Source organism: Pelophylax lessonae, assembly GCF_965119305.1.
Source record: "Pelophylax lessonae genome assembly, chromosome: 3".
Classification (NCBI taxonomy): Eukaryota; Metazoa; Chordata; class Amphibia; order Anura; family Ranidae; genus Pelophylax; species Pelophylax lessonae.
The window spans coordinates 560,425,946-560,444,498 of record NC_138770.1 but is presented as its reverse complement, the minus strand read 5'-3'; the positions used below and the strand labels follow the sequence as shown (position 1 = coordinate 560,444,498).

The following is an 18,553-nucleotide window of genomic DNA, read 5'->3' as shown; positions in this document are numbered from 1 at the left end:
AGAATGCCGGACGGGGCTACTTGGATGTTAGGCCTCTGTATGTGGCCAGGCTGTGAAAAAGTCTCACACATGTGGTATCTCCATACTCAGGAGGAGTAGTAGAATGTGTTTTGGGGTGTAGTTGCAAGTATACATGTGCTGTGTGAGAGAAATAACCTGTTAATACGGCAATTTGTAAAAAAAAAAAAAAAAAAAATCTTCATTTTGCAAAGCTTTGTGGGAAAAAATTACAACTTCAAAAAACTCACCATGCCCCTTATTAAATACCTTGGAATGTCTACTTTCCAAAAAGGGGTCATTTGGGGGGTATTTGTACTTTCCTGACTTTTTAGTGTCTCAAGAAATGAGATAGGCCTTCAGTACATCAGGTGTGATCAAGTGTGATCAATTTTCAATGATTCGCACCATAGCTTGTGGACTCTATAACTTTCACAAAGACCAAATAATATACACTTACTTGGGTTATTTTTACCAAAGATAAGTAGCAGTATAAATTTTGGCCAAAATTTGTGAAGAAAAATTACTAATTTGCAAAATTTTATGACAGAAACAAAGAAAAATGCGTTTTTTCACAATATTTTCAGTCTTTTTTTATTTATAGCACAAAAAATAAAAAACCCAGTATTGATCAAATACCATCAAAAGAAAGCTCTATTTGTGTGAAAAAAAGGACACAATTTTTGTATGGGTACAGTGTTGCATGACTGAGTAATTCTCAGTCAAAGTGTGAGAGCGCTGAAAGCTGAAAATCGGTCTGGGCAGGAAGGGGGTGAAAGTGCACTGTAGGCAAGTGGTTAATGGAATTCCTTGGAGCGCCTCCAAGTCACCAGAACTAGAGTCCCCATTGGAATATTTCCCCTATTTTACTTTTCTGGGGAGAACCCAAAATGTGGGTTTTTTTTTTTTACTTTCACTTTTAATGACAATGGTAAATGGCACAAATAGAGAGGGTGAATCTCCTTAACGGGGGCACAGAGAGCAAGAAAAACTGACAAGTGTTTTGAATCCCTCTGCACTCTATCCAAAACTAAAAAAAAAAAAAGTTTTGACTTTAGTTATACTTTTAATCATCATTGCTTTCAGAACTACAGAGCTAAAAATCAACTAGGCACCTGAACGTTTTTTTTCAATTAATTTTTTTTTTAAACATTTTACATATATAGGAAACAAGACTTGTTTTGAAAACAGTGCATATACCACCTAAACAATGGTCAACATTTTAAATCATGTATTTATTTCCACATTGTATTTAAATTATTTATTTCTAGGCTAGTCCTTTTAATCTGAATGATATTGAAGTGTGCAAACTTACTTGGTGAAGATCCCTGCACATTTATTTCCTTGAATTTTGAAACACACATTCACTATATCCTGTAAGTAGGCACTCCTGTGTTGCAGTATTCACAGAGTCTGCCTTCTGAGAAGAGAGAGGGAGTTTCAGGAATCACTGCTTGCAGGCAGCAAGGTACCATGGGATGTGTAGTCCTCAGGAATCAAAGTAAACAGCAGAGGAGAAGCTGCAGAGCATGTAGATAATCGGTAAACTGTGTAAAGAGATGAGTAGCAGACAGGTAACACTCACACATTATAGGAGGTTTCTCAAGTAAGCTTATTTTGGATGGTCAAACTAACTATTGTTTGTATTGCCTTTTACAATGCTGATGTTATTGTTTTTTCTATTTTATTTATTCTCATTACTTATATAGTGCTCTCCATAACGTTAATCTTGTTAGTGTGGATCCAAGATGCTGCTCGCTTACTAGTGTGTTTGGGGTCATTGTCTTGTTCAAACACCCATTTCAAGGGCATTTCCTTTTCAGCATAAGACAACATGACCTCTTCAAGTATTTTGATGTATTCAAACTGGTCCATGATCCCTGGTATGCGATAAATAGCACCATAGTATGAGAAACATCCCCATATCATGATGCTTGCACCACTATGCTACACTGTCTTCACAGTGTACTGTGGCTTGAAATCAGTGTTTGGGGGTCCTCTGATAAACTGTCTGCGGCCCCTAGAGCCAAAAAGAACAATCTTGATTTCATCAGACCACAAAATGTTACGCCATTTCTCTATAGGCCAGTCAATGTGTTCTGGCAAATTGTAACCTCTTTAGTGCATAAGATGTTTTTCAACAATGGGACTTTGCTGAGGCTCACAGGTAACTTTAGACCTTCTTTGATCACCCTGAAGCTGATCATTTGCTAAGTCTTTGCCATTTTGGCTACTTTTTGATCCATTCAAACTGTAGTTTTCTGTCTTCTTCCACGCCTTTATGGTTTTGGTTGCCATTTTAAAACATTTTATAAAATTTAAGCTGAGCAGCCTGTCCGTTTCTGCATTTCTGTTTTCCCCTCTCCAATCAACTTTTTTAATGATTCAATTACACAGAATCAGCAGCATGCATGTCATGACTATTGGGTCTGTTGGTTTTCTTCTACTCTACTACACCTACTAGTAAATTATATGCCGTGTAGAAATGTTAATGTAAGAGAGCAATAAAGTCAAGGCGGCTAAGATAGAACACGAAAGGCACAGAGCGTAAAAAAAAACAAAAAACAAGAAATTCTTTAAGTAAATCGTAAGAAAGTGAGGCCAGAACATATTGGCCCTATAAAGGATGATGAAGGGAATTTGTCTACAAAGGACAGGGAGAAGGCAAAGGTTTTGAATAAATTATTCTCCTCAGTCTTCACAAAAGAAACAGTAACCTAGATTGTAATGGTAATAACACGTCACAGGAAGCACCCTCATGGTTAACAGAAGACAGAATCAGAAATAGACTAGAAAAACTTAACATAAAAAAGTCACTGGGACCAGATGGCTTACACCCGAGGGTCCTTAAGGAACTCAGCCAGGTGATAGCTAGACCATTGTTACTAATTTTTATACAGTTTACTGACTAGAATGGTACCAGCTGGTTGGAGAAAAGCCAACGTGGCACCAATATTTAAAAAAAGGGCTGAGATATATCCCTGGGAACTACAGACCAGTTAACCTAACATCAATAGTCTGCAAGCTATTGGAGGGGGATGATAAGGTACTATATACAAGATTTTAGTAATGAAAACGGTATCCGTAGTAATTAGCATGGATTCATGAAGAATCGTTCCAGCCAGACCAATCTATTAACCTTCTTTGAAGAAGTGAGCTGCCATCTAGATAAAGGAAGGCCAGTAAATATGGTGTATCTGGATTTTGCAAAGGTATTTGATTAAATTCCCCACAAACATTTACTGTACAAACTAAAGTACATAGGTACCTGGATTGAAAACTGGCTTCAGGAGCAAGTCCAAAGGGTGGTGATAAATGTCGAGTACCTGGGATGGGCTGGTGTGGAAAGTGGGGTCCCCCAAGGATCTCTCCTGGGACCAATCCTGTTCAATTCATTCATAAACGATCTAGAGGATGGGATAACCAGCTTAATCTCAATATTTGCTGACAATACTAAGCATAAGCAGGGCAATAACTTCTATGCAGAATGTGGAAGCCTTACAAGAAGATCTGAACAAAATAATGGGGTGGGCAAACTACATGGCAAATGAGGTTTAATGTTGGAAAATGTAAGGTAATGCATTTGGGTACCAAAAATATGAACACAAGTTACTCACTAGGAGGAAAACCTCTGGGGGAATCTAGGATGGAAAAGGACCTGGGGGTCCTAGTAGATGACAAGCTCAGCAGTGGCATGCAATGCCAAGCTGCTTCAAGCAAAGCCAACAGAATACTGGCATGTATTAAAATAGGGATTTACTCCAGAGATAAAACGATAATTGTCCCACTCTACAAGAATTTTGTCCGGTTGCATCTTGAGTATGCCATCCAGTTCCGGGCACCAGTCCTCAGGAAGGATGTGCTGGAACTGGAGAGAGTCTAGAGAAGGGCAACATAGCTAATAAAGGGACTGGAGGACTTCAGTTATGTGGAAAGACTACAAGCATTGAACTTTTTCTCTCTGGAAAGGATACGCTTTAGAGGGGATAATATCAATGTACAAATACCGTACTGGCGACCCTAGCATAGGGAACAAACTTTTCGGCGAAAGGGAATTTAAAAAGACACGCGGCCGTTCAATAAAATTAGAAGAGAAGTGGTTTAACCTTAAACTGCCTAAAGGGATCTTTACTGTCAGAGCGGTAAGGATATAGAATGCTCTTCCACAAGCAGTGGTATCAGCAGGGAGCGTGGATAGTTTTAAAAAACTATTAGATGGACAACTTGAACTTTATGGACTGTTGTATTTTTTCAACCTCACAAACTATGTAACTAAATATAATTTATACCAAAAACAGTGATTGATCTGCTTAGAGATGTTGGACTGCTATTATTTTGAATACAACTGTAAATTCACATCAGTCCCTGCCCTCAAGGAGCCAACACTCTAAGCTCCCTAGCTCACATTTATACATACACATACTCGGGCCAATTTAGACAGCAGCCAATTTAACCTACCAGCATGTCTTTGGAGTGTGGGAGGAAACAAGACTACCCAGAGGAAACCCACACATGGAGAACATGCAAACTCCAGGCAGGTAGTTTCGTGGTTGGGATTCCAACCGACGACCCTAGTGCTTGCAGGCAGAAGTGCTAACCCCTTAGCTACTATTACACGAAAGTGTACATTGTGCCTATAGAATTTCTTTAAAGCCTAATGTAGGAATTAGTTGTCTACAGGAGTTGCTCCTCTTTTCTGGACAAATCTATACTAAGCTGTTAGACCCCATGGTCGTTTTTTTTTCATTGATTCATTGATTTCTCAACACAGATACAGAATACTGTATACACATGTTAACAAATACACATATATGACACTTCAATAAATATATTATCACATTATTTATATTGATTTTATTTTTTATTTTTCAGAGTGGATGGGCTGAAAAGCAGAACTCTTTGAAGAGGTCAGAAAAGGTAGCTCTTTTCTCATTATTATTATTATTCATCGGCAGCAATTTTTTTTTTTTTTTTTTTTTTAGCAAAATGCATAGTTATGATATACAAAGCATTATTTAGGTTGTTTAATTTTGTACTTTGCTTTTTACTTTAGCGAATGCCCCATAAGGGTCATGTGTCATCCCTTATTTCTTTATTAGCTACATAATTTGTAAAACAGTGTTTTAAAGGATGGGGGGAGAAGTAGGAATAAAATAACGATTTCTGTACATTTGAGGTAAAACTAAAGGCATTTTTTTTTAAATCTGGATGGGCTGGTAAAGTGATAAGAACCACTGTCAGGTTTGTATTGCTGTCTGTGTTCCCGTTAAGAAAATTCACTCACTCTCACCATTGTCACCTGGTATGAAAGTGAGGATAAACTGAAACTTTTGAATCACCAGAACAGGAATAAAGGAGAAATCTTCCAATGGGGATACTGGTTTTTGTGACACCTGTTCAAGAGGGAATTTCTCTAAAGTTTAAAAGATGTCCTCTTGCTTCCTGGGGAGTCTCCAGGACAGGAAGTGAAGGGAAATATCCCCACAGGTTAAAAAAATAAATAAAAAATTGCAGCTGATTTACCACCCCCCCCCCCTTACTCTATCCAAAATAAAAAAAACAAGCTTTGGCCTTAGATATACTTTAAGCAACATGGCAGTATTAATACTGTATTAACCCTTCGTTACCAGTCATGACACACCTGTCGTTCTTCATGCTCTAAACTGATAAAAGATATTTGTGATGTTGGTATGTCAATTGATAAAAATTGAAATTTAATGAATGGCTTTGGGGTAACAGTAATAAATAGGCCCATTTGTTTGATAGATAAATAACACTCAACCAGCATTTGTGGAAAATGTGGTAAAATAAAGCAAATAATAAAATGGACCTGTTAAAAAAAAAAGAATTAATTTTCTCGTATTTTTTCTTGAAAATATGCAAAAATATGAACATGTGACATATGCACAGCAGCAGTTGGACAAGAATCATGCAATATAAAAAATTGCAACTGCTACCATTTTATTCTACAGGGCCTCTGCTTTTAGAAAATATATCATTTTACAGCTTGCTGTCTTTGGTGAAAGTTGTGAATGTGGTCCTTTTTTTTTTTTTTCTTATGTGATATGTTGAAATAAAATATATGTAGAAATAAGTCAGTACTTGCATTTTTGTCCATGGACATAGCCGCTCCTTTGAGCAGGAATATATGCAATATAACCAAAAACTCAGGAACAAAAATGAATTCAGTTATATACTTTAATGTATTATACTTATCTGTAGGGAGATCCAGAATTTTTGAAGAGCACATTCATCCAAGTGTACCACGACACAGCTTACCCTCTTCTTCAATCAACATTTCTCCAAGAACCTAGATGGGCAGATGATGAAACAGAAGCTGCACGCTGGAAAGCTATTGCTGATTTCCTAAAGCAAAACAGGGAGAAGGAAGGAGCCCTCCATTACCTGCTGTCACCTGATTGTCTTCACAAGCCCTTTGATATGTCCGAGATAACCTATGACTTTCTTGATGCGTCGAGAGCCTCTGTGCTCTCTGCATGAGAAGTGTGCTGAGTGGGGTTTTTGAAATTGACTTTTTAAAAATGACTATGGTGTGTGTGTATATATATATATATATATCTATTGTGCATTGATGTTATAATGTTTTTTTTTTATATACTGAAAATATTTATATCACAAAGGTTTGTACATTTTTTGCACTTACTAATATAAAAATTGTTTTTCCATGTTGCCTCAGCTGGTGGTTTTGTAATATGATTATTCTAATCATACAGTGCAGAACACAAGCAAAGTACTTTATAGACCCTGGTTATAGGCTCCTACCTTCAGGTGATTGGACACTGGCAAGATTTTGAGGACACACCCACTGGGTGCCTCCCCCATATCCCTACCGCACTTCATGAATCTTCAGTTTTATTCTAGTGTTCTAAGGTGATGGACCTCTTTTTAATTCATAGAGAACCATTGTTAGCCTACTTTGTTTAAAAAAAAAATTGCAGGGCTAATCATGTATTCATGTATTAAAAAATACAAATGGTCGTTGGACAAACATAACACTTCGTAATTACCAGCTAGTGTATTGAATTAGTCCACAAGTGATAGTCCATAAAGGGTGCAATGTTCCTTTAAATGTGTGGATACAGAAGAAGTTGGCACTCACCAGAGATTAATACTGTCTCAACCAAGAGAGCAGCTTACTTGCTTTATGCACTATAAGTGCCAGTATAATTCTTTAAAGAGGATCCACTTCTGATGTTCGGTGTTGACGCCTCCTCCACGTCATATCATATACAACCAAAGAAAAAAATCTCATAGTGTAATAAATCATGAAAAAGTGATAGGATAATAAAGAGAGTCCCCCTTTGATTGTAACCGACAATATTAGATCCGTACATCACTTCATCTTCCCCATATGCAATGCAAACTCACCAAAGGGAGTATACAATCAGGCAATTTGCAGCTCAACAGGGATAGATGGATGGTTCACAGTAATGCCTCTAATATCCTCTTAATCCAAGTCTTCCAGTATGGAGGTTTTAGGGGACACTCAGCCACTCACATCACATCATGATACCAGTAAGCAACACAACAGGGTATCATAATGTAGTAGTATTTATTAATTAGAAATGCATTAACAAAGAAGCCACATAAAACTCATGAAAACAATATCAAAAGTAAAGCTTGTCACTCACATGTGAACGCCGCTGTGGCCAGCATTCGTGACAGCGTTACATCACATGTATACTACCGCTCCATGCGTTTCCAGCCAATGCTCATCTTCAGGGGCTGGAAACGCGCTGGGTGGTGTTATTCACGTGACGTTACACCGCTACAATTGCTGACCACGGCAGCGTTGACCTGTGAGTGACAAGTGCCTGCTTTGTTAATGCATCACTATTTTTTTTTTTTTCTGGGGGGGGGGGTGAGGATTATGTATGTTCTCTTTTGCTAGCAGCTGTTTTTGTTTAGCGCTAATATTTCATTTTTGTTTTAATTGGTTTAACTCCTCACTGTTTTCTAATTACACAAGTATAAGCAGTGTATCCGAATTGGCGAAACCTTGGTAAACCTTGGAAGCCATTTCCAGATCCCACACTGTTGGGCCAGCCTGGGTTTTGTTCATTGGATTCTGAATGGACACTTACCTCAGCACTTAGTACAATGCGTGTAGTTCACCGCAGAGTGCTATACAGGTCCAGGGCTGTAGTCCACCCTATGGAAACCAGCCTATGAAGACCCCTTCAAGGGTATGCATACTGCAACAGGTAAAGTCTAAACTTTATATACAGTCCAGCTTCATAGACAGGTAAAATGGGGTCACCCAGTATGATTCTGATGGGGCTATATTTGAATTGTATTAACTACAGTGTAAACATTTCAAATTTCGCACTAAATCCCAATTACTCAGAGCCTAGTTCTAGGTGGATGACCAGGTGTTGCATCACAACACAGGTTGTACATTATACTGCTGCTTCTGCCTAGAGCCCTTATATGGTACTCATGCGCTTCCTCCTGGCCTTTTCACCATGAGGTTTCCCTACAAGGGCAGTCCACACTATGGTCCCTGCATTCTCCTTTTAGATATGCTTACCCTATATTCCACATCTTACTCTGTGAGTAGCCCTCAGGGGAATACCCTCACTTGTAGCTATGGCAGAAACCAGGGGAAAAGGGAGCCAATGCAAACCCACATGCAAACTTTCACTCTGCTGAAAGCCTATACAAAACACATTCCCAAAGTGATGATGCACCCATTGCACCAGAGCAGAAGCTGGCTCTAGCATCAGTCTCTGTATCTGATTATAGCTTAATTTCAGGCCCACAACAAGTGACCTACCTGACGAAAGCTGAATTTTCTAGATCTTTTTCATAATTGGACAAATAATGGTTGAATACAGCCATCTTTGCCCAGGGCTCAAAAATGCAACACCTCTTCTCCTACTCCTGTTTCTCTTCATAATCATAATCAGATCCTGATATGTCTTATTCTTAGACAAGGCAGACACAGAAGGAAATAAATAGGACATTGAGGCAGTATTAGAGAAAGCTGCGGAAGATTTTTCTTCAGATTGCTGTGTTATTGAAATTGGAGCTTAATGCAACATTTTTGCTAACGTGCAAAAGCTCACTGCAGCCATTCTCAAAAGCCTTGACATTGTGCAGCTTGATTCTCTTCTATCTGGCCATGCCTTTTACAAAGAAACCTGTAAAACCCTTGAATAGAGATTGTTATCACAAGTTCCTTAATTTGCAGGAAACCTGTAGAATTACTTACAGACGAGATAAAGTTCCAAATTATATTTATTTGCTACATATTTATAAAACACATAATCACGCAGAGCACAAAAAAACCTTCCCTATTCATGAACAGATAGAATGTGCAATCGTTGATGGTTGGATTACTCCAGGAATCATTTTCACCCCTGCCAAAATCTTTGCTGAGTTCTATTCTTTGGAAAAAGAGTTCACAAAAACAGTGGTCTATTGCTGTAGTTGACCCTGCCATCTAAGTCTTAAACAAATATCTTTCTGTACCTTTTGAAGATGTTCGCTCTTTTAGGAATTCTGCAGATAGAAAGTTTGAGATACTCGTAAAGACTTTCTTTACTCTTGCAGGGCCAGCTCTCGCTCAAAATTGAAGTATGTCAGACTGGATTAGGGCAATGAAAAAAACTATATGTCCTTGTTTTCCAGGATTGTGCTTTAACAGAGCAATTGCTTTCTGCTCTGTTTTTTTGTGTGGATGCCCCAGAACAAGTCATGATAAAAATTTCTAGAATGGCCTAATCTCCATTCACGTGAGCAGAGTCTTGTGGCTCTGTATTTTTACCAAGTGGATGTTTTAACCTGCAGGCGATGCTGGTTTCAGCTGTAAGGTGCTTTGAGCTGCTGTCCAATTTGTACTCTTGTTTTTTTGTGGTCCTGTTGGGAGTTTGCTGTGTTGCTCACCCTTTGTAGTTTTGCTTTCTACATCCCAGTCGTCTTTGACAATGCCTGTGTCCTGTACTGTACAAAAAGATTTTTGACTTACTGTAAAATAAAATTCTTGGAGTACAGTACAGGGCACAGGACCTTACCCCTCTTTTTATGTTGTCCTCTATTGCTGTTAAAAAAAACTGAGGATTGCCGTGGAGTGGGATTGGTTTTATGTTACTGTAAGGGGGTCCTAACAACTCTATCTTCCAGTCACCTGGAGATAATGGCATGTAACCCAGTCCTCTATGACTATGCTGTGACCTGTACTGTATTCCAAGAACTGGATTTTACAGGTAAGTCAACAACTATTTTTTTTTTTTTTAACTCCCGATAAAATCTTTTTCTTTGCGGGTAATTGAGGGACGCAGGATCTGTTTTTGGTCTACTTGCTCTCTGCACTGCTTGTTACAAAATAAAGGCATGCTGCCCGAGGGAGGGGTTATACAAGTCTGGTCATTGGGTTTTGCCAGTACCCAGATCCCCCCGCAGGTGGCAATATAAAACAATCATCTTTGAATTCTGTGTCCCTCTGTAAACTCCAAAAAAAGGATTTTAAGATGAGTACAAAAAACAAAATTTTTGGAATTTAAGTCTTTTTTTCCCTACAGAATAAGGTATATACAGCTGAAAGAAAAAGTATGTGAACCCTTTGGAATGATATGGATTTCTACACAAATTGGTCATAAAATGTGATCTGATCATCATCTAAGTCACAACAATAGACAATCACAGTCCGTTTAAACTAATAATACACACAGAATGAAATGTTGCCATGTTTTTATTGAACACCTCATGTAAACATTCACAGTGCAGGTGGAAAAAGTATGTGAACCCTTGGATTTAATAACTGGTTGAACCTCCTTTGGCAGCAATAACTTCAACCAAACGTTTCCTGTAGTTGCAGATCAGACGTGCATAACGGTCAGGAGTAATTCTTGACCATTCCTCTTTACAGAACTGTTTTAGTTCTGCAATATTCTTGGGATGTCTGGTGTGAATCGCTTTCTTGAGGTCATGCCACAGCATCTCAATCGGGTTGATGTCAGGACTCTGGCTGGGCCACTTCAGAAGGCGTATTTTCTTCTGTTTAAGCCATTCTGTTGTTGATTTACTTCTATGCTTTGGGTCATTGTCCTGTTGCAACACCCATCTTCTGTTGAGCTTCAGCTGGTAGACAGACGGCCTTAAATTCTCCTGCAAAATGACTTGATAAACTTGGGAATTCATTTTTCCTTCGATGATAGCAATCCATCCAGGCCCTGACGCAGTAAAGCAGCCCCAAAACATGATGCCCCCACCACCATACTTCACAGTTGGGATGAGGTTTTGATGTTGGTGTGCTGTGCCTCTTTTTCGTCACACATAGTGTTGTGTGTTTCTTCCAAACAACTCAACTTTGGTTTCATCTGTCCACAGAATATTTTGCTAGTACTGCTGTGGAATATCCAGGTGCTCTTGTGCAAACTGTAAACGTGCAGCAATGTTTTGTTTGGACAGCAGTGGCTTCCTCTGTGGTATCCTCCCATGAAATCCATTCTTGTTTAATGTTTTACGTATTGTAGATTCGCTAACAGGGATGTTAGCATTTGCCAGTGACTTTTGTAAGTCTTTAGCTGACACTCTAGAATTCTTCTTCACTTCATTGAGCTCTTGCAGTCATCTTTACAGGACAGCCACTCCTAGGGAGAGAAGCAGCAGTGCTGAACTTTCTCCATTCATAGACAATTTGTCTTACCGTGGACTGATGAACAGCAAGGCTTTTGGTGATACTCTTATAACCCTTTCCAGCTTTATGCAAGTCAACAATTCTTAATCGTAGGTCTTCCAAGAGCTCTTTTGTGCGAGGCATCATTCACATCAGGCAATGCTTCTTGTGAAAAGCAAACCCAGAACTGGTGTGTGTTTTTTATAGGGCAGGGCAGTTGTAACCAACACCTCCAATCTCATCTCATTGATTGGACACCAGTTGGCTGACATCTCACTCCAATTAGCTCTTGGAGATGTCATTAGTCTAGGGGTTCACATACTTTTTCCATCTGCACTGTGAATGTTTACATGGTGTGTTCAATAAAAACATGGCAACATTTCAGTCTTTGTGTGTTATTAGTTTAAGCAGACTGTGATTGTCTATTGTTGTGACTTAGATGATGATCAGATCACATTTTATGACCAATTTGTGCAAAAATCCATATCATTCCAAAGGGTTCACATACTTTTTCTTGCAGCTGTATATACATTTTCAGAGTCATAAGTAGTGACAAACGTATTGCCAAATCAAGGGTACCTAACTGAATTTATATGATCTGGTGCTCAAAGCAGAACTTTAGTCTGCAGCAACTTGTCTGCTGTGCATCTTTCTCCCCTTATTTTAGCATGTATCTGAGACTTTAAATCAGATGCTAGTGGAATCACTATTGAGGAACTATAACTATGGGTGCATAGAAATCATCTTCAGAAGGGGCCAATATTGTACAGCAGGGCTCAAAATTTTAAGTCCTGAGCTACTAGCCAGGCCTTAAAGTTACTCGCTACTTGTTGCCCCACCCAAACCCTACACCGCCCCTAAACGCGCCCTCGTAAAATATCTCCTAAAATGACACTGTTAAATGTTTTATTCAGAATTAAGTTACAAAATTAAATATTAACAACAACAACAACAACATCCGAGAGAGGGTTCAACAGAGAGAGAGGGGGGGGGGGTTGACACAGAGAGGGGGCTGACACAGAGAGAGGGAGAGAGGGGGCTGACACAGAGAGAGGGAGAGAGGGGGGCTGACACAGAGAGAGAGAGAGAGGGTGGGTGACAGAGAGAGAGAGAGAGGGTGGGTGACAGAGAGAGAGAGGGTGGGTGGGTGACACAGAGAGAGAGAGAGAGGGTGGGTGACACAGAGAGAGAGAGAGAGAGGGTGGGTGACAGAGAGAGAGAGGGTGGGTGACACAGAGAGAGAGAGAGAGAGGGTGGGTGACAGAGAGAGAGAGAGAGAGAGAGAGAGGGTGGGTGACAAAGAGAGAGAGAGAGGGGGTGGGTTGACAACGAGAGAGAGAGAGAGGGTGGGTGACACAGAGAGAGAGAGGGTGGGTGACACAGAGAGAGAGAGAGAGGGTGGGTGACACAGAGAGAGAGAGAGGGTGGGTGACAGAGAGAGAGAGAGGGTGGGTGACACAGAGAGAGAGAGAGGGTGGGTGACAGAGAGAGAGAGAGAGGGTGGGTGACACAGAGAGAGAGAGAGAGAGAGAGGGGGTGGGTGATACAGAGAGAGAGAGAGAGGGGGGGTGGGTGATACGATACAGAGAGAGAGGGTGGGTGACACAGAGAGAGGGTGGGTGACAGAGAGAGAGAGATGGAGGGTGACACAGAGAGAGGGTGGGTGACACAGAGAGAGGGTGGGTGACACAGAGAGAGAGAGGGTGGGTGACACAGAGAGAGAGAGGGAGGGTGACACAGAGAGAGGGTGGGTGACAGAGAGAGAGAGAGAGAGGGTGGGTGACACGGAAGGAGAAAGGGGGGTGACACGGAAGGAGAAAGGGGGGTGACACGGAAGGAGAAAGGGGGTGACACGGAAGGAGAGAGGGGGGTGACACGGAAGGAGAGAGGGGGGGGTGACACGGAGGGAGAGAGGGGGGTGACACGGAAGGAGAGAGGGGGGTGACACGGAGGGAGAGAGGGGGGTGACACGGAGGGAGAGAGGGGGGTGACACGGAGGGAGAGAGGGGGGTGACACGGAAGGAGAGAGGGGGTGACACGGAGGGAGAGAGGGGGGTGACACGGAAGGAGAGAGGGGGGTGACCCAGAGGGAGAGAGAGAGGGGGTGACAGAGAGAGATGGTGTAGAAATAACACTATAAATAGACTATAAATTATAGACTGTTGTGTGATCCTCTGCGCTTAAAGGTCAAAGAAAAAATATATAGATAAATCAATATCACAAATGCTGCTACTTAATAGTTAAATTGAAATTCATCAAAAAACTCTCGGTCTTTCTGAGTAAAATTTCAGTAATGGTGGACTGGTAACCTCTTACCATTCATACAATAGGTTCAATTGAATCACTGCGGGTGCTGATGTACCACAATGAAAATATAATAAACCAAACAATTATAGATATAAACTTCACAGACAAGAAAATGCATAAGATAAATGCATAAATAAAATAAAATAGAATCAATAAGAGTCCATCAAAAGTCCATTAACCACTTGACCACCGGAGGATTTTGCTGTCTTCCGTCCAGGCCACTTTTTGCGATTCGGCGCTGTGCGACTTTAACTGACAATTGCGCGGTCGTGCGACGCCGTACCCAAACGAAATTTACGTCCTTTTTTCCCCACAAACAGAGCTTTCTTTTGGTGGTATTTGGTCACCTGTGCGATTTTTACTTTTTGCGCTATAAACAAAAAAAGAGCGTTTATTTTGAAAAAATAATAATATTTTTAACATTTTTTTACATGAAATTCCCCCCCAAAAAAATGTAAAAATCAATTTTTTTTTAAATTTTTGGCCAATTTGTTTTCTGCTACCTATGTTTGGTAAAAAAAATTGCAATAAGCGTATTTTGATTGGTTTGCGCAAAAGTTATTGCGTTTACTAACAAAGGGAAAGATTTCTGTCATTTTTGGTGTTTTTTTTTAACGAGTAATGGCTGTGATCTGCGTTTTTTTTTGCGGTACTGCGACATTGCGGCGGACAGATCGGACCCTTGACTGACATTTTTTACACTTTTGGGGGTACCAGTGACATTACTGCAGTAATCAGTGCTATACATATGCACTGTTACTGTAAAAATGACACTGGCAGTGAGAGAGGGAGGGGTTAATGTATGCCTGGTGCTTACTGACGTGTGGGGGGGGGAGGTGACTGAGTGACAGAAGGACAGATCGGATGTCCAGCTATGCTGAACACTCCGATCTGTCAGTCCCTGTCACTATGGAGATCCGCCCGCTCTGTTTACACAAGCGGGCGGATCTCCTCACTCGATTCCCCGACGATCGGGGCAGAGCAGCGGCGATCGCCGCTGCTCCTCCCCTGGCCCGACTCCTGCTGTGAATGAAAACAGCGGGAGCGCGCCTACAAGGGGAGGAGTCCAGCGACGTAGGTCTACATCGCTGGACAGGAACGAGCCACTTTGCCGCAGTACGCTCCATGTGAGCGGTCGGCAAGTGGTTAAACTTGAAGTAGATGGAGCAGGAGGAAACTGTTCATACATAAAGGGTCACTAGTGTAGGTTTATAGGGAACTCCCCTTGCTTGCCACCAGCAATGTGCCTGGAGTAATATAGCTGGATTTTAGACTCCCCAGAAATAGATGCCTCCCCACTTTCATGGAACAGGCACATATAGCATGTGACAGAGGGACAGAGAGGAAGATGACAGGGACAGAGAGGGGGGTGAGAGGGTAGGGAGGAGTAAGTCCAGTCATCTATACTCACTCAGTCAGAGATGTTCATGACATGTAGCTGCTGGCTGCTAATTAAACTTTCCCGCCCACACATATTCACACAGCACGGACTGCACTGAGTGTGTGGGCGGGCACAGGGAGAGAGAGAGAGGGGCGGGAGAAAGCAGAGCAGATTCAGCCTCTCCCATTCCTGGAGGGAGGGGGGGGGGAAGCTGCTCACTGGGCTATGAAACACACACACACAGCTGCATATTCCCCCTACAGTACAGCCCTGTTCTTCCTCGCCCAGCTCATCAATTCACTCGCAAAATGCGAGCAGGCGAGATGAATTTTTGAGGGCTGTTGTACAGTATATACCTCCAAAGGCCAGTCAGTTATGGTCACTTTTATTCTTACTGAGCAGGGGAGGGCAGGCAGCTTTAGGCCTGGGGGGCCAAGTCCAGTTAAGTGGCCCATTGAACCATCGAATCAGTTCACCATCCATGCCCACCTGGTTTTATAACGGATATTGGTGTTATGAAGCAAGACAAACATGATGCAATGTGGTAACATATTTTAATGTAAATAGCAACAAAGGAGGTCTAACAAAAAATAATGCATCAATGCAGCCTCACCAGTGCCTATCAGTGCAGCCTCATCAGTGCCCATCAATGCAGCCTCACCAGTTCCCATCAATGCAGCCTGATCAGTGCCTATCAATGCAGCCTCACCAGTGCCCATCAATGTAGTCTCATCATTGTCCATCAGTGCAGCCTCACCAGTGCCCATTAATGCAGCCTCATCAGTGTCCATCAGTGCAGCCTCACCAGTGCCCATTAATGCAGCCTCATCATTGTCCATCAGTGCAGCCTGATCAATGCCCATCAATGCAGCCTCACCAGTGTCCATCAATGCAGCCTGATCAGTGCCCATCTGCTCAGCCTTACAAGTGCCAATCCGCTCAGCCTCACCAGTGCCCATCAATGCAGCCTGCTCAGTGGCCATAGAATGTATGAAGGTTAAAAAAACCTTCAGCCTTCACAACCACCCTGCCTGTTTTTTTTTTTTTTTTGGGGGGGGGGGGGGATGAATTAATCTACAATGCTATTTGTAATATGCAGCATGGAGGGGGTTAATGTATTGCCATTGGTCACTGATGCATTAGTGACCAGTGACAATTGAATAACTCTTTGTGCTACATTAGTGGCACCAGTGTTAGTGTTTATGAAGCCCTTCATGCTGCAGCATAAAGGGGTTAATTACCACTGCTAATGCCTTAGTGACCACTGGCAATACATTAAAAAAAACTTAACCAATTCAGTAGGATCACACAGATAAGACACAGCAGTGCAGCAATCTTATCAGCTTCTGCTCACTCACTTGTCTATGGTAGTGGATGCTCCCAGCAGGTCACAGGGGCAGCACTCCTCTTCCATCTAGTGCTCCTGGCCTCTGAATGACATCACGCCAGGCAGGACCTAGGAAGCTCCTGTTGGGCGGAGATCACTCTGCCTGACAGGGAAGTGACTGTATTAGTATTGTGCCGGCTGGGTGCAGGAGCGCTTTTGGCACACTCAAACCGCTCAGCTGCAGCTCTGAAAATATAACATTGTATAGCGGCAGCCGGCAGATGTATACAGTGTCTGGCCCCTACATTAAATCCAGCCCTGAGATCTGCCTTTTTACCAGGCATCAGATTGCCACCCTGCCCCCCTTCCCAGTCCTTCCCTGTTCCTAAGGGTATTAGTGAGGAGCTGAAGGTCCTACAACATTCCATCATTGCTTTTAGTTTTACTGCATCTGTTAAAGTACTGAGTATTCAAAGGTTTATGTCTGCATGGAGTATATGGAGCAGAATGAGACTGCCTTTGGATTTCTGTACTGATGCTCAGGAAGTAAAAAAAAAAAAAAAAGTTTCCATCATAAATTGCAACAATACAAAGTCGCATAACCATATGTGTTTCTGCATATCTCCAGACTTCTGAAAATCTGCAAGGACATAGGCAATAATAAATCTCCCTGCAGAGAGGCAAATGCTTAGATCATGATGAAAAGTAAGCCAGAATATATGATGACCTCACTTTCCTTTGGACAATATCACCTGCACAGAGGCTGACACATAAGATAATTTTAGCTTGGACTGTATCAGTATGTGTTTTATTTTTAAATATTACCACAGAGCACAAATCAGTGTTTGTCATTGTTTGAAAAACTACTTAAAGCGGTACCTAACCCAATCCAACAACCTTTTTTTGAATGTTATATTACATTTCATGACCATTTATTTCACTACATATATTAATATGCATTAAGATAAAAAAAAACCTGTGGGCTGCATCCCCACTAATACTTACCTGAGCCAATCATGATCCAGCGATGTTGAACGAGAGACTTGGCTGCCTGGGACTCTCCCTCCTGATTGGCTAAGACACAGAAGCGGGTGCCAATGGCTCCCACTGCTGTCAGTTGAAGGCAGTGAGCCAATGAGGAGAAAAAAGGGGCAGGGCTGAGTCGTTGCTCTGTGTCTGAATGGACACACTTAGATGCGGCTTAGCTTGGCTGCCCCCATAGTAAGCTGCTTGCTGGGGGGGCACTTAGCAAAAGGGAGGGGCCAGGAGCACCAAAGAGGGACCAAAGAAAAGGAGGATCTGGGCTACACATAGCAGGTACATATATTGTGTCTGTTATTTTTATAACAAAATAAAACTTAGTATCACTTTAAAGATACAACCAAGTTGAGAATCTGCCCCAACCTGTGTTAGTGTAGCCACAGCAGTACACAGATCGAATAAACTGACAATAAACTCTGGTAATCCATTCAAGTATGTATTCTTAACTCAAAAAGTACCTTTTATTGCTTTTGAGCCACCTCCAGATTCCCTTTTTTTTTTGCTGTGATGCGACTTCCTGCTAGAGGGTGGCTATGTTTGTTCTCCATGGTCCCACTATTTAGGGATGTAGTCACCTTCTCTTGCTCGCCCCTGAGATTGACTAGGAACTATGGGATTTGTGTTGTGTGTAGAGCAGTGCACATGACTACAATTAACATGCACTGCTCGTTCCAAACAAAAGGGGGGAAAAGGAGAGGCTTGAAAGTTCTTAAAGGAAGTTAAATGGAGGCGGAAAAACATATTAAGAAACAATTTCAAGAAAATAGATTACAGGACCATTAAATAATGGATGTGTATGAATAGATTGGGGAAAATAATTATTTGATCCCCTGCAGATCTTGTAAGTTTGCCCACTTAC

At 41.5% G+C, this 18,553-nt stretch overlaps 1 protein-coding gene across 1 annotated transcript in view; it reads left to right on the top strand.

Moving 5' to 3' along the window:
* The window catches only part of NPHP1 (nephrocystin 1), a 152,201-nt gene extending 145,663 nt beyond the window's left edge, over positions 1-6,538 (top strand). The window contains exons 20-21 of the mRNA XM_082252304.1: positions 4,870-4,914; positions 6,220-6,538. Of these exons, the coding sequence (XP_082108430.1) occupies positions 4,870-4,914; positions 6,220-6,498 (324 nt within the window). The 3' untranslated portion in view covers positions 6,499-6,538. The remainder of the gene's footprint in view (positions 1-4,869; positions 4,915-6,219) is intronic.
* Positions 6,539-18,553: the final 12,015 nt, after the last annotated feature.